This window comes from Centroberyx gerrardi, chromosome 8, assembly GCF_048128805.1.
Source record: "Centroberyx gerrardi isolate f3 chromosome 8, fCenGer3.hap1.cur.20231027, whole genome shotgun sequence".
Lineage (NCBI taxonomy): Eukaryota > Metazoa > Chordata > Actinopteri > Beryciformes > Berycidae > Centroberyx > Centroberyx gerrardi.
The window spans coordinates 33,454,222-33,470,811 of record NC_136004.1 but is presented as its reverse complement, the minus strand read 5'-3'; the positions used below and the strand labels follow the sequence as shown (position 1 = coordinate 33,470,811).

The 16,590-nt window shown below is 46.2% G+C and overlaps 1 protein-coding gene across 1 annotated transcript in view; it reads left to right on the top strand.

The window, feature by feature from the left end:
* Nucleotides 1–639: 639 nt before the first annotated feature.
* ak8 (adenylate kinase 8) overlaps nucleotides 640–16,590 on the top strand; it is a 23,723-nt gene continuing 7,772 nt past the window's right edge. The window contains exons 1-11 of the mRNA XM_078285402.1: nucleotides 640–723; nucleotides 1,193–1,277; nucleotides 2,303–2,352; nucleotides 2,612–2,722; nucleotides 5,695–5,763; nucleotides 10,622–10,703; nucleotides 10,940–11,011; nucleotides 12,578–12,778; nucleotides 13,311–13,442; nucleotides 14,429–14,518; nucleotides 15,483–15,624. Coding sequence (XP_078141528.1) covers nucleotides 640–723; nucleotides 1,193–1,277; nucleotides 2,303–2,352; nucleotides 2,612–2,722; nucleotides 5,695–5,763; nucleotides 10,622–10,703; nucleotides 10,940–11,011; nucleotides 12,578–12,778; nucleotides 13,311–13,442; nucleotides 14,429–14,518; nucleotides 15,483–15,624 — 1,118 coding nt within the window. The remainder of the gene's footprint in view (nucleotides 724–1,192; nucleotides 1,278–2,302; nucleotides 2,353–2,611; nucleotides 2,723–5,694; nucleotides 5,764–10,621; nucleotides 10,704–10,939; nucleotides 11,012–12,577; nucleotides 12,779–13,310; nucleotides 13,443–14,428; nucleotides 14,519–15,482; nucleotides 15,625–16,590) is intronic.

Sequence of the window (16,590 nt, the reverse complement as noted above, 5' to 3'; positions counted from 1 at the left end):
TTGCTAGGCAACACACACACATGGCGCACACCGATGACGTTCTTGTTAGCAACGAGAAAACGCGTCTTAGCAACGCGCGTTAAACAGCAGGTGAGGTTTCATTTCACGGTTTTTTTATGGTAAAATGTATTTACATGGTGAAAAAATATCTTAGCATTTCTCCCTTTGCTGCTGTCTCCGTTTAAGGAAAATACAGAAATTCAACAAGTAAACAAAACGTTAGCTAAGGTGCTGAAGCTAAAGCTAAAGCTAGCTAAGTTAGCTAATGTAACGTTCGTCTTCATTAACTGCTGAGACCGATAACTTGTCTGTTTTTTATACATATTAACTAGTTGTTTAAACGCTTTATGTCTTAGAGAATTTGAGTAGCAATAAAATCATATGATCAATATTGACTGAAGGAAGTGAGCTGGAGGTTTATTTCTCCTCTTGTCACTGTTGAATGTTTTGATCATGTGACGGTTATTTTTCACCTGATTGATCAGTTTGATCAGTTTGAACCGTCAGCCTGCTGTGAGCTGCCAGGCTGTTTGTTAACAGACAGAACAGACAGAACAGACAGGATGATGAAGCTCATCTCTCTCTGCTCTCACTGCCAGCTTCATCATCTTCATCTTCATCATCTTCATCATCTTCATCATGGATGAAACAGTGAAGCCTCTGAGGATTCCTCCTGAAATGTCCGTCTACGCTGACAGACATGATGTGTTCGACTTGGTTCAGGTCAGACAGACAACAGACAGACAACAGACAGACAACAGACAGACAACAGACAACAGACAGACAGACAACAGACAACAGACAGACAGAGAGACAGACAGACAGACAGACAGACAGACAGGCAGACAGACAGACAACAGACAGACAGACAGACAGAGAGACAGACAGACAACAGACAGACAGACAGACAACAGACAGACAGACAGACAACAGACAGACAGACAGATAGACAGACAGAGAGACAGACAGACAACAGACAGACAGACAGACAGAGAGACAGACAGACAACAGACAGACAGACAGACAACAGACAGACAGACAGACAACAGACAGACAGACAGATAGACAGACTACTGCTACTACTACTAATATTACTACTACTGCTGCTGCCGCTGCTGCTAATAGTAATAATATTAATAGTAATGGTGTGTGTGTGTGTGTGTGTGTGTGTGTGTGTGTGTGTGTGTTTCAGAGCATGGTGTCCAGTCTGATGGTTGATCGTCCTGAAGAGCCGATCTCCTACCTGATCGGCTTGCTGAAGAGAAGCAGAGTGAACAGTAAGACCAGAACCAGACCCAGACCCAGACCCAGAACCAGACCCAGACCCAGAACCAGACCCAGACCCAGAGCCTAAACTTAAACTTAAACCTGAACAGGAACCAGAACCAGAAGTATTTCAGTTACGGTGAATGGACTCATATTGCCTGTCTGTCTGACCGGAGTGATGCAGACTGCAGACAGCTGTCTGATCTGAAATATTATATATTATATTATTATATATTTTTATAATATATCTGAAAAAATTCTCTTTATTTTCTATTTGGGTCAATTTCCATAAAAGCTTCATGACTGGAAGCTGCTGCTGCTGACTGTGACACTAGATGGAGCTGTGGCTCCACAGACTGACCACCATGTTTACCTGCCTGTCTGTCTCTCTACCTGTCTCTCTACCTGTCTGTCTGTCTGTCTGTCTGTCTCTCTACCTGTCTGTCTGCCTGTCTGTCTCTCTACCTGTCTGTCTGCCTGTCTGTCTCTCTACCTGTCTGTCTGTCTCTCTACCTGCCTGTCTGTCTGTCTCTCTACCTGTCTCTCTACCTGTCTGTCTGCCTGTCTGTCTCTCTACCTGCCTGTCTGTCTGTCTCTCTACCTGCCTGTCTGTCTGTCTCTCTACCTGTCTCTCTACCTGTCTGTCTGTCTGTCTGTCTCTCTACCTGTCTGTCTGCCTGTCTGTCTCTCTACCTGCCTGTCTGTCTGTCTCTCTACCTGCCTGTCTGTCTGTCTCTCTACCTGTCTCTCTACCTGTCTGTCTCTCTACCTGTCTCTCTACCTGTCTGTCTGTCTGTCTCTCTACCTGTCTGTCTGTCTCTCTACCTGTCTGTCTGTCTGTCTGTCTGTCTGTCTGTCTGTCTCTCTACCTGCCTGTCTGTCTGTCTCTCTACCTGTCTCTCTACCTGTCTGTCTGTCTGTCTCTCTACCTGTCTGTCTGTCTCTCTACCTGCCTGTCTGTCTGTCTCTCTACCTGTCTCTCTACCTGTCTGTCTGTCTGTCTCTCTACCTGTCTGTCTGTCTGTCTGTCTGTCAGTTCCCAGGATCGCTGTGCTCGGTCCGCCTGCTGCTGGGAGACAGACTGTAGTGAGTATTACAGATCAATACCTGGATGGACAGATCAATAACCAGACAGCATCAGAGGTTTTATCATCATGACGTCTGAAAGTTCAACAGCCTCAAGACAAAAAACACAGAACATATGAAGAGACGTTTAATATCTGCTGCATTCTTCTTCTCCATATTATTATTATTATTATTGTCATTATTATTATTGTTATTATTATTATCATCATCATCATCATCATCATCATCATCATCATCATCATCATCATCTCCCCTGCAGGTCAGGCAGCTGTGTGCTCAGCTGGGATCGGTCCAGGTGTCAGTCGACAGTCTGCTGGACGACCAATCAGAGCTCAGCAAGCAGGCGCTGCAATACACACACACACAGCAGGTACACACACACACACACACACACACACACACACACACACACACAGACACACAGAGAGCAGGTAAACACACACACACACACACACAAAGAGCAGGTAAACACACACACACACACACACACACCCCCAGCAGGTCCGCAGCAGATAAAAAGCTGCTGTTGTTTCTGACTCTCCTGTTTATTATCAGGCTGAATATGAATGAGTGTGTAACGTTCAGCGCTGAGTTTATGGAAATGGGTCAGACAGGAAGTGCGGCGTCCCGGTGGATCGTCGGTCTGCGCTCATTAAGCTGCTGCCGCTCCGCTGCTGCGATGTGATGTAAATAAGCAGGTTGACCTCTGACCTCCAGGATCTGATGACCAGCAGCTCCGCTCCGTCTAGCTCATCCTGCTGAGGGACAGAAGACAGAACAGAGCAGTGAGACAGGAGAGACTGGGACAGAAGACAGAACAGTGCAGTGAGACAGGAGAGACTGGGACAGAAGACAGAACAGAGCAGTGAGACAGGAGAGACTGGGACAGAAGACAGAACAGTGCAGTGAGACAGGAGAGACTGGGACAGAAGACAGAACAGTGCAGTGAGACAGGAGAGACTGGGACAGAAGACAGAACAGTGCAGTGAGACAGGAGAGACTGGGACAGAAGACAGAACAGTGCAGTGAGACAGGAGAGACTGGGACAGAAGACAGAACAGTGCAGTGAGACAGGAGAGACTGGGACAGAAGACAGAACAGAGCAGTGAGACAGGAGAGACTGGGACAGAAGACAGAACAGAGCAGTGAGACAGGAGAGACTGGGACAGAAGACAGAACAGAGCAGTGAGACAGGAGAGACTGGGACAGAAGACAGAACAGAGCAGTGAGACAGGAGAGACTGGGACAGAAGACAGAACAGAGCAGTGAGACAGGAGAGACTGGGACAGAAGACAGGACAGTGCAGTGAGACAGGAGAGACTGGGACAGAAGACAGAACAGAGCAGTGAGACAGGAGAGACTGGGACAGAAGACAGGACAGTGCAGTGAGACAGGAGAGACTGGGACAGAAGACAGAACAGAGCAGTGAGACAGGAGAGACTGGGACAGAAGACAGAACAGAGCAGTGAGACAGGAGAGACTGGGACAGAAGACAGGACAGTGCAGTGAGACAGGAGAGACTGGCTGTGTCCTGGTGTGAGCAGCAGCCGCTCCACAGCAGGCAGCAGTGTCAAGTTCTGATGACTTCCATGTTAACTAAGTACAGAGACAAAGTGAAGCGGCTCAGCGGACCAATCACAGCTCTTGTGGTCTTGTGTCTCCGCCACAGACTGTAAACCAGATGCAGCAGTGAGTTCTTCACCAGGTCTCTGAAGGGTTCTGAAACAGATCTGGTTTACAATCTCCACCATGTTGACATGTTCTGGAGCCGGAGCAGCCAGAGAGAGGCTGAGGGTCGGCACAGAACCACAGCTCCGCTGCTATTGGTCCAGAATCAAACACCTGTCAATCACTGGACAGATGACCTGTCAATCACTGGACAGACGACCTGTCAATCACTGGACAGACGACCTGTCAATCACTAGAACAACCCCGTTTTATAACCGTTATATCTGTTAATGACGCAATTATTTTGAAAATCTCCGTAAGGACACACATTAGAAGAAGTGAAATTAGCTGCTGAGACCAAAACCTCTGGTGGAGAAAATGTCTTGACTTTATATTTTATCAGAAGTTGGTTTGTGGTCCAGAGGCTTCATGGAGTCGGAGGTTTGGAGACTTTCTGGAGCCGGACTCTAGCGGACCGTAGAGGAACTGCAGCTTTCAGTTTTTCCTTATTGGCTTCAGAATTCACCCGAGGTTTCAGCTGCATGGTCTCCACAGTGATAGGTTCAGGTTCAGGTTTAGGTTCAGGTTCAGGTTCAGGTTCAGGTTCAGGTTCAGAGAGCAGCAGGTAAACTGCAGCGACACGTCAACACACAGCTGTACATCAGCCTTCACTGTGAGGTAAAAGCTGCTGAACTCTGTCCTGCAGACAAACAGGAGAGTGAAGTGAGTGAAGCTGGTTCTCCCTCTACAGCAGTGGTTCTCAGCGTGGGGTCTGGGGACCACCAGGGGTCTTTGAGGGGGTTCCAGGGGGTCCCCAGCAAACTGATGAATTGTTAAACTTCACTATTGTTCAATTTACAAGAAGTTAACACAATTAGAGAATGTAGAAGAATGACTGTTCTGATCATAGTTTCTCTGTTATCTCTCTGCCTACAATACAGACAGTCACAGAGTCACAGACAAATTTGTATCTAACAATAAATATATTTTTAGATTTGGGTTCAAGAGACAAAATCTTATCAAATGGGGGTTTGTGGCCCAAATGTGGACTACATTAGGCTCCTTGATATGCAAAAGGTTGAGGACACTGTTCTACAGGACAGGGAGCTGGCTTCACCTGCAGGACAGCGGCTGATGGATCTAAACCCACCAGCTGCTGTCACTGCTTCACAGCTCAGGACCGACTGGCTGGTCGCCGGTTTAAAGGAACAGTTCACCCTGAGATGAAGATCCAGTCACTAGCTGCCTCCTGACAGACAGTTGAAGCTAACAGCTCCATCTCTTCACAGCTCCAAGAAAAGCAGATTTGTCCGTCAAATTCCAGCTCCTGCAGCAGAAACCAGGAGATCTGCAGCCAACCGAGACACTGCGGCTCAGGAAGTCACTTCATTATCTCCTACAACACTTTGTTCCAGATCAGTGCAGCAGCAGCTCTGAACAGCTGATGGTGTTTCTGACAGCTCTGTTTCTAGATTTACACTTTATTAACTAACAGGCAATTCTACATGTTCCTCCATCATGGAGACAGGCTGCTGGAGCAGATACAAGATCAAACTGTAAAGTCTTCTGCCATTTGATTTTATTTGTGTGTGTGTGTGTGTGTGTGTGTGTGTGTGTGTGTGTGCCTGAATTTCCCCAAGGGGATTAATAAAGTCTTATCTTACCTTATCTTAGGAGGTTCCTGCTGAGCTGCTGGTCAAACTGATTCAACAGAGACTGGCCAAAATAGACTGCTTCAGACGGGTGAGACAGCTGTCTCTCTCTCTCTCTCTCTCTCTCTCTGTCTCTCTCTTTCTGTCTCTCTCCTCTCTCTCTGTCTCTCTCTCTCTCTCTGTCTCTGTCTCTCTCTCTCTCTCTCTCCCTCTGTCTCTCTCTCTCTCTCTCTCTCTCTCTCTCTCTGTCTGTTCTCTACATCAGTGATGTGACACTGTGATGATAATAATTACCGCTCTGGTCCGTGTTGTGTTGTACTACGATTCCCAGAAGGCCGAGCGGCGGCGACGCTGCTGATCAAACAGGCTGGTTCCTGTCTCATCAGGCTGACAGGCTGCAGCTCCTGTCATCTGCATCATGTCATCTTTCATCTTTCATGTTTCATGCTTCATGTCAGGAACACAAACACACACCTGATGTTTTTATTAATGAACATCATCATGTCTGTTCATATAGAACAGAGAACAGAGAACAGGTAACCATGGTAACCACTGGTAGAAGCAGTTACAGCTCCAACACAGTGCTAAAGCAGCGTGCTGATTGGTCAGTGCAGAGGTGTGGCCAAGTCAACTTTGTTCGAGTCCCAAGTCAATCCCAAATCTTGAGGTACAAGTCTCAAGTCAAGTCCCAAGTCTAAATGTAGATTCAGATAGATTCAAGATTCTTTAAGATATTAAATTGATACTGGACTCTTGATTTGTTCTGACTTGACTTGCTGTTCTACATTTAGACTTGAGACTTGACATTAATGACTTGGACTTGACTTGGTAATCTACATTTAGACTTGGGACTTGACTTGAGACTTGTGCCTCAAGACTTGAGACTGACTTGGGACTCGAGTGAAGTTGACTTGGTCACACCTCTGTAAGTTACCCTAGCGATACTAGCTAACTAGCATGCTAGTAGCTAATAGCTAACTAGCGCCCTGGTTTCCTCTTCCATGTTTGGTTGATCTGTAGCCTCTTCTTCATTGTGATTGGTCGGTTTAGGCCTAAAAACCAACCAAAGAGATGCTTTCCATCCACCTTCAGCCGCTCCATACAGACTTTAATGTAAAAACAAGATGACTAGTGTGACTGTACTTCTGAAAGTTTAGCTGGTACCAGCAGAGGAAACATGGTGTTCTTCCTCTTCCTCGTCCTCTTCCTCATTGAATCTGGTTTCAGAGTGTTTGGGGAACCCAGCGTCAGTCTTCCTCCTCTCAATGGCTGCCTCCCTTCAGCTTTCAGTGTTTAGCGTTTAGCATCAGCGTTTAGCATCAGCATTTAGCGTTTAGCATCAGCGTTTAGCGTTTAGCATCAGCATTTAGCATGCAGCGCTCTGTTTCATGTGTTCTGGCTGTGTGTGTGATTAGCAGCTGCTTTCATCTGCTAATGTCTGTTTGTGGCCGCAGGCTAAACACATCAGACACACACACACACACACACACAAACACACACACACACACACACACTGACTCTGTGTGTGTTTGTGTGTGTGTGTGTGTGTGTGTGTGTGTGTGTGTGTGTGTGTGTGATGTCTTCATCTCTCATCTCTCTGTCTGTCAGTGTGAATGGAGGAGAGGAGGGATGATTGACAGCTCCCGTCAGGACCCCGCCTCCTCCTGTCCGATTAATTATTGCAGCAGTCAGTACAGTGCTGACACTCACTGTCTGTGTCTCTCTATCACTCTCTCTTTCTCTCTCTCTCTGCTTCTGTCTTTCTGTCTGTCTCTCTTGTTCTCTCTCTGTCATGTTTTCTCCTGCTCTATCATTTTCTCTCTTGTCTCTCAGTCTAAATTAATTCTCAATCATTCCCTCTTACTCTCTTCTTATCATTTTCTGTTATTCTATCTCTTTTTCTCTCTATTTTCTATTAGTCTGTCTCCACTCAATCCCTCTCCTCCTCTCCTCTCCTCTCCTCCTCTCTTGAGGATTGTGTTAGTTCAGTTTTAGATGTTTGATCTGGAGGGAAATTGGGGGGGTGGGGAGGGGGGGGGATCTGGAGGGGGGGGGATCTGGGTCGTGACCTCTGACCTCCACAACACGACTCCACTCTTTCATTCCCACATCAGAGAGAGAGAGGCTGAGGTAGAGCGAGGTAGAGACAGACAGGAGAGAGAGAGAGATGTTGTGTTTGATCCCACTCTTTGTTGTCTCAACACATAGTCTTCATCACAGACCGGAGTCTTCTTCACCGACCGGAGTCTTCATCACAGACACATCAGCACCAGTTAGCATCAACCAGTTAATGCAGAACCAGTTCACTATGAAACCAGTTCACTTCAGAACCAGTTCATACAAAACAGATAGATAGATAGATAGATAGATAGATAGATAGATAGATAGATAGATAGATAAATAGATGTGGCCAGTGTTTGATGTAAGGATAAAAGGAGGGGAGACCCTGGGGAGGGGGGGGGTTGTTGTTGTTATCAGACGCCTCATTAGAATTTCAATCAGGTTCAAGATGAGAGGCGCTGTGTGTGTGTGTGTGTGTGTGTGTGTGTGTGTGTCTAGAGTTTAGGTCTTTCCATGAACATTCAGTCAATAACTCAGTTCTCTAGAACTCAAGTGGTTACCATAGATACCTGGAACCAGTTCTCTAGAACCCAGTGGTTACCATAGATACCTGGAACCAGTTCTCTAGAACCCAGTGGTTACCATAGATACCTGGAACCAGCTCTCTAGAACTCAAGTGGTTACCATAGATACCTGGAACCAGTTCTCTAGAACCCAGTGGTTACCATAGATACCTGGAACCAGTTCTCTAGAACCCAGTGGTTACCATAGATACCTGGAACCAGTTCTCTAGAACCCAGTGGTTACCATAGATACCTGGAACCAGCTCTCTAGAACTCAAGTGGTTACCATAGATACCTGGAACCAGTTCTCTAGAACCCAGTGGTTACCATAGATACCTGGAACCAGCTCTCTAGAACCCAGTGGTTACCATAGATACCTGGAACCAGCTCTCCAGAACCCAGTGGCTCTCTCTTGCCACAGTGCCTGTGAGCCAGGCACCAGACCCACCTGCTGCATACTGTGACTCAGTGCAGCAGGAGGGAGCTAGCCAAAGACAGGCAGTGAGAGAGAGACAGACAGGCAGAGAGAGAGACAGACAGGCACAGAGAGAGACAGACAGGTGAACCAGTGGTCACTGTTGTAAAAACATCAAAGATGAAAAACAAAGTCAGATTTCATCCCTCCTTCTCTTCTTTGATTGAACCAGAGAATCAGGATCAGCTGCTGTCTCCATCTGACCTGGGAGACTGTCTGTCTCTCTGTCTGTCTGTCTGTCTGTCTGTCTGTCTGTCTCTGTCTGTCTGTCTGTCTCTGTCTGTCTGTCTCTGTCTGTCTGTCTGTCTGTCTGTCTGTCTGTCTCTGTCTGTCTGTCTGTCTGTCTGTCTGTCTGTCTGTCTGTCTCTGTCTGTCTGTCTGTCTCTGTCTGGCTGTCTCTGTCTGTCTGTCTGTCTCTGTCTGTCTGTCTCTGTCTGTCTCTGTCTGTCTGTCTCTGTCTGTCTGTCTGTCTGTCTGTCTGTCTGTCTCTGTCTGTCTGTCTGTCTCTGTCTGGCTGTCTCTGTCTGTTTCTGTCTTTGTCTCTGTCTCTTCGTTTCCTCTACTACTGCTATTATTATCGTGACTGTAAGAGACAGTTTACAAAATGTGCATTTTGAAGATTTTCTACATTCACATCATGTTGAGATGATGAATGATGATGTAGTAAACCATAGTACATAACAATCAATATCTATAACAACATAGAACAAGTCTAAAATGAAGATCATGCAGTTCTGCAAACCAGTTAAAAGCCAGTAAAAGCATATCAGACAATAGTGTGTACATTGTGTGCACACACACACACACACACACACACACACGCACGCACACACTCCCGCAGCCTGTCGGAGGTGTCTGCATGTCAGTGTGTCAGTACTGCTGTCAGTCGTCTTTATTCAGCCTGGCAGCAGAGGGATTCACGCTCCAAAATAGACTGAGTGATAATCAGAGCAGCTTTGAATCAGCAGCAGATCCAGAGACTGAAGCTGCTGCTCTCTGCAGACTGCGTTAAACAGCTATTCATTTTATTTTCTTGTCAGGCAGCGGCTAACGCCTGTCTGTGTCCAGAGAATACACTTGCTATTAACCTGAGTTTTGTCAGCAAGACGGTTTTTAAAACAGTGAAAGGTATTTAATGTTGGTTTACAATAAAAGTTCTAGTTTCCTAGTTTATTCTGAGGGAATCAATGGAGAAAAATGTAAAATGCAATAACAATATAGAAGTTGGGACATAGTTCAGAGGAGGAGAATCCTCAATCACATTTTCTTAAACAATACAGTAGCATTATGCCTATTCACTAACCAAGCTAAACACGTGATTACACAGAGTACAAGTCTTTCAAGCCCGATTTGGCAACGACTTAAGGTTGGGCATTGTCTGCGGTAGTTCTGGGTAGTTCAGGGTAGTCCAGATAGTTCAGGGTAGTTCAGGGTAGTTCAGGGTAGTCCAGATAGTTCAGGGTAGTTCAGGGTAGTTCAGGGTAGTCCATGGTCACGCTGTATAGTTGCAGCTGTAATCGTTATGTCTGGGAGTGAAAGACTCAAATCTCTCTCATATGATCCCAATCTGCAACATCACAGTGCTGTATGGGCTGCACGAAAAATCACATTCTGCTGAGAGAACTGCGTCCACTTATTCTCAGTCTTATGTGTGTGCATCACAAGAGACTGAAATCTGCAATCTGCATTTCAGTTGTTAAATGTGCGTTGCTCAATCTTTTCATTGTGGCTTATGATTGGAAAAAATTGTAATGTGTCCCCGGCTTAACCCAGCAACTACAGCTTTAACAACTGGCTTGGGGTGTGTGTGTGTGTGTGTGTGTGTGTGTATGTGTATGTGTGTGTTACAGGGCTGGGTGTTGGAGGGAATCCCTCAGACTCGTCAGCAGGCTCTCTCTCTCCAGGAGGCTGGAATCAGCCCCGACCACGTTGGTGAGAACACTGTGTGTGTGTGTGTGTGTGTGTGTGTGTGTGTGTGTGTGTGTATGCATGATTGCATATTGCTGTTGTCAGATACTAAACACACATCTGAACATTGTGAGTTTTTCAGGAAAGAAGAAAATGAGTATGGCTGTACTCCCATTAAGATTAAGTCAGATTAAGGTGTTTACATGGCCATCTCTGTGTGTGTGTGTGTGTGTGTGTGTGTGTGTGTGTGTCTGTACCAGTGATGTTGGAGGCTCCTGATGATGTATTGTTGGAGAGGAGTCAAGGGAGACTGGTCGACCCGCTGACAGGAGGTGAGTCCAGTTCAGTTCAGTCCAGTGAACACCCAACACTGGGTGTTTAGAGCAGCAAATGGAAAAGCTTTCAGGAACTGGATATAGGTTGGATCACTGTTGAGTTAGAGCAGAGAGAGAGGAGCAGAACAGAGATTTATTTATATGGAAATATTGCTGATTATTACTGTAACTCTTAGATAAATCCAGATTGTTCCCAGTCCCACGGCGGACAAATAGAAATGGATTGGAAGGACAAGACCAGAATGAAAGGGAAGGCAGATTTTTTATGTTCTCAAACAAATCATCACCTGAAGTTCACCATTCAGTATCTGTAAGGGGCCGGGTCCACCAAAGACCTGTGAAAGAAGCGCTGGTGGTGTTTTTTCATTATTTCCTATGGAAAAGTTGCGCTTTCAGCGCTTACCACCCAAAACAAAACAAGAAGCTCACCTCCTTTTAGCGCTGGGCGCCGTGAGGCTGGACCTGTTCCTAAGTTGAAACTATTTCAGCTTTGTCTGAAATTGACTCATCAATGTCACTTCAGAGTTCTGCCAACCAATAAGGATGAAGCGGAGGCGGGACCAAGAGCCAACATCCTGACGTTTTGTAGCTAACGTTAGCTAGACTAACGTTTATCATAGCAACAACACCTGGACACGTCCTCTCAGCTCCTCCAGCGCTCAGCACCAGAGATTCAAGCGCTCGAGGTCGCTGGTGGAGACGGAGCCTAAAACCTGTTGGAAGTGTCTCAGTTCCACTGCAGTAATACTGTGCTGGGCTGGCCTGGGTCTGGTTTGGCTCAGTAAGGCGCAGGATCGGTGCCTTTGGTTTTCCATTGTCATTTAGAACATATGGGACCCTGTCCAGAACATATGTGTAACTATAGCAACAGCAGAACCATAGCAACTAGTGTCAACATCAACAACAAGCATGGCTGACCCGCTACGGGCTTTTTTCAGATTTTACCTGGGATTCTTTTTTTTTCCTTTTGAAATAATATTGCATCAAAACACAGCAGTAGCACCAGTTAGCCAACAGAATATTGATAAGTCTTTATTATTGATCAATCTAGTCACAGGAGGAACAACTGGAGGAAACTACGGTAGCTGAGAAGGAAAATAATTAAGATCCTTCTGCACTTTCTAGTTGGTCTCGTCTTGTCCGGTTGTTTTCAGTCGCTTCTTTATGTTCCGTCTATTTCTCAACTTTCTCAACTTTCTCAACTTTCTCAACTTTCTCAACTTTCTCAACTTTCTCGACTTTCCACTTTTGCTCAATTGTCAATTTGTTTCCACCAGCTGGGTATTTAAACATGACTTTTGTCTATGAAAATGAGTTTTAAGAAGCAATTCAAAAGATGATCCAGATTTATCAGCCTGAGCTGATAAAAGTCTGGGAGCCCTGGCAGTGAAGAACCGACCGCCTCTTGTTTTTAATCTCTATTCTGGAACAGCCAATAGGAACCTGCCTGAGGACCCCGGCTGTGATCCGGCTCAAACAGGATTCAAAGCTCTGTGGTGTAGCTTTGTGCCAGACCCATCCATGCCTGTCGACGTGTACTATGATGTCACTTCCTGTCTGTAGATGTGTACCACCAGACCTTCATATGGCCATCTGACCAGACTGTAGCTCAGCGTCTGGAGAAGGGGCGGAGCCTGTCAGAGGAGCAGCGATTGGCCAAACTGCAGCGCTACCGGTGTGAGGTCACAGGCCTAAGCTCCGCCTACCAACACGTTCTGAAGACCGTCAACGCCGACCAACCGCACGCTGACGTCTACCAACAGGGTGAGATCACACACACATCTGATCTAAACCGTCTATGATCAGCAGGAACACTACTACTTAATAATAATACAATACTATTACTTAATAATAATATAGCTTGATTTATACAGCAGTTTAACAAGGGCTTGGCCCCGTTGGAAAATCTTGTTGGTCTCTGCAGGATTATTCTTCTTCCACTGTTACACAGACGATACCCAACTTTATATACGTTCATCACTGAATATCCAGTGTGTCAACCAAGGACGACAGTTCTCCACTCTCCTTTAAAAAGGATCATCATTATTTTTACATTTTATTCACTTGTATTTTCCACTTGTAACATTTACTTTAAAAAGTGCTATACAAATAAGGTTTATTATTGTCATTATTATTATTATTATTATCATCATCATCATGGTGGTTTAAATGGTTGTGCTGTCAATCATTTAGTCAGAGTAGATGTCACTTACCATGAAATAACCTAACCAGATAAACTGCTTTGTGTGTGTATGTGTGTGTGTGTGTGTGTGTGTGTGTGTGTGTGTGTTGTCAGTGCTGGGTTTCGTTCTGACTCGTCGTCGCTCCTTGGCGCCTCACATTCCCAGAATCCTCCTCTTTGGTCCGCCGGGATCGGGGAAGAGTCTGCAGGCCAGACTGCTGTCGGAGAAATACAAGACGGTGGACGGTTAGCGCACACACACACACACACACACACACACACACACATACTATATCTTCCATCACTGGTTGTGTATGATGTATATTGTTTTGACCAACATTTTTTATAGTGTTGTACTTGATTTTACTAATTAGAATTAAAGATGAACAACGCAGTTTTCGGCCACTGGTAGCGCTAGTGAGCAAAGTGGCTTCCCGTAAAACAACAAAAACATTTGTCACGTTTTCAAGCCTGCGCACAAGAACGTACGAACACGGAGGAGACGGAGTACACAACACTGTGTGGAGAGAGAGAGAGAGAGAGAGAGAGACAAAGAGAGACAGAGAGAGAGAGAGAGAGAGAGAGTGATAGAGAGACACAGACAGTGAGTGTCAGCACTGTACTGACTGCTGCAATAATTAATCGGACAGGAGGAGGCGGGGTCCTGACGGGAGAGAGAGAGAGAGAGACAGTGTTTAGCAGAAGAAACAGACAGCTAACAAACTAAAACCTGATGGTAATGTTGAGGAGGAAGCTCCTGAATGAAGCAGCAGGATCAGTTCTGGAGGAGCTTTGGACCGCTGGAGGAAAGTGAAGTTAGAGGAAACACTTCATGGCTTTCTTCTGACTCTGGTCAGTTAGCCTGCTAGCTAGTCCAGCTGTGCTCCTGGTGTTATGATCCTGTAGTGAGCCGGAAGTTGACGTGCGGATGGGCGGAGCCGCTGGTGTGGTCACCTGAACCGCCGCAATTTAGGCTGTCAATCATCATGTCTGTCTGTACGAGTGAAATTATAAATTAAAACAAATCTACATTGTTTACATGGAAAACTCTGTTGTTCTGTCTGTCACTCTACCTGTCTGTCTCTCTACCTGTCTGTCTCTATACATGTCTGTCTCTCTACCTGTCTGCCTGTCCACCTGTCTGCCTGTCCACCTGTCTGCCTGTCCACCTGTCTGCGTGTCCACCTGTCTGCGTGTCCACCTGTCTGCGTGTCCACCTGTCTGTGTGTCAGTGTGTTGTGGTCAGTTGCTGCGGTCTGTAGCAGCTGGTGGTTCTGCTGTGGGAGAACTGATCCGACCGTACCTGGAGACTGGACGACGAGGTACACACACACGCACACACACGCACGCACACAAGCACGCACACACACACACACACACAGAAATGCACATACGTACATCTATTATCTATGTACATCCAAAGCAACAGAGGGACAGGCAGACAGACAGACAGGCAGACAGACAGGTTGTTTGAAGTGGAAATGGGACAGTTCCTGTCCATATCCCAGCAGCCTCTGGGGTTTTATAGCTCCTCATACATCCCCCCCCCACACACACACACACACACACACCTCCACACCTCCTCCCTCCCTCCCCCTCCTCTCTTTAATTCTCCACTGTTCTTTCATACTGTATGTCAAGCTTCCTTCCATCTATCAGTGTGTGTGACAGCAGTGTGTGTGTGTGTGTGTGTGTGTGTGTGTTCTGTCAGTGTGTGTGTGTGTGTGTGTGTGTGTTCTGTCAGTGTGTGTGTGTGTGTGTGTGTGTGTTCTGTCAGTGTGTGTGTGTGTGTGTGTGTTCTGTCAGTGTGTGTGAAGATGAGAGCAGGCGTTATCACAGCCTGGATCACAGCAACTGTGTTTAACCACACACCTGTCTGCCTGTCTGTCTATCTGCCTGTCTGCCTGCCTGCCTGCCTGCCTGCCTGTCTGTCTGCCTGCCTGTCTGTCTGCCTGCCTGCCTGCCTGTCTGCCTGTCTGTCTGTCTGTCTGCCTGTCTGTCTGTCTGTCTGCCTGTCTGTCTGTCTGTCTGTCTGTCTGTCTGTCTGTCTGCCTGCCTGTCTGTCTGTCTGTCTGTCTGTCTGTCTGTCTGCCTGTCTGTCTGTCTGTCTGTCTGTCTGTCTGCCTGTCTGTCTGTCTGCCTGTCTGTCTGCCTGTCTGTCTGTCTGTCTGCCTGTCTGTCTGTCTGCCTGTCTGTCTGCAGCGTCTTCTTGTAGTCCCAGACAGCCTGGGACAGAAGCAGATTATTGGTTATTGATTCTCGGTTATTGACGACGTGTCGCCGCAGCTCCGGACAGCCTGGTGCTGCAGGTGCTGACGGAGCGTCTGAGCCGTCTGGACTGCAGCAGCCGGGGCTGGATCCTCCACGGCTTCCCCTCCGACCGCGAGCAGGCCAGGAGCCTGCAGGAGTCCAGCTACCAGCCCAACAGGTAACACTGCTACTGCTACTGCAGTAATACTACTGCTGCTACTGCAGTAATACTACTGCTGCTACTGCAGTAATACAACTACTGCTACTGCTAATACTACTACTGCTACAGCTAATACTACTGCTACTGCAGTAATACTACTGCTGCTACAGCTAATACTACTGCTACTGCTAATACTACTACTACTACAGCTAATACTACTGCTACTGCAGTAATACTACTGCTGCTACAGCTAATACTACTGCTACTGCAGTAATACTACTACTGCTACAGCTAATACTACTGCTACTGCAGTAATACTACTGCTACTGCAGTAATACTACTGCTGCTACAGCTAATACTACTGCTACTGCAGTAATACTACTGCTACTGCAGTAATACTACTACTGCTACTGCTAATACTACTACTGCTACAGCTAATACTACTGCTACTGCAGTAATACTACTGCTGCTACAGCTAATACTACTGCTACTGCAGTAATACTACTACTGCTACAGCTAATACTACTGCTACTGCAGTAATACTACTGCTGCTACAGCTAATACTACTGCTACTGCAGTAATACTACTGCTGCTACAGCTAATACTACTGCTACTGCAGTAATACTACTACTGCTACAGCTAATACTACTACTACTGCAGTAATACTACTGCTACTGCAGTAATACTACTACTGCTACTACAGTAATACTACTACTGCTACAGCTAATACTACTACTGCTACAGCTAATACTACTACTACTGCAGTAATACTACTACTGCTACAGCTAATACTACTACTACTACAGCTAATACTACTACTACTGCAGTAATACTACTGTTGCTACAGCTAATACTACTGCTACTGCAGTAATACTACTGCTGCTACAGCTAATACTACTGCTACTGCAGTAATACTACTGCTACTGCAGTAATACTACTACTGCTACAGCTAATACTACTACTACTGCAGTAATACTACTACTA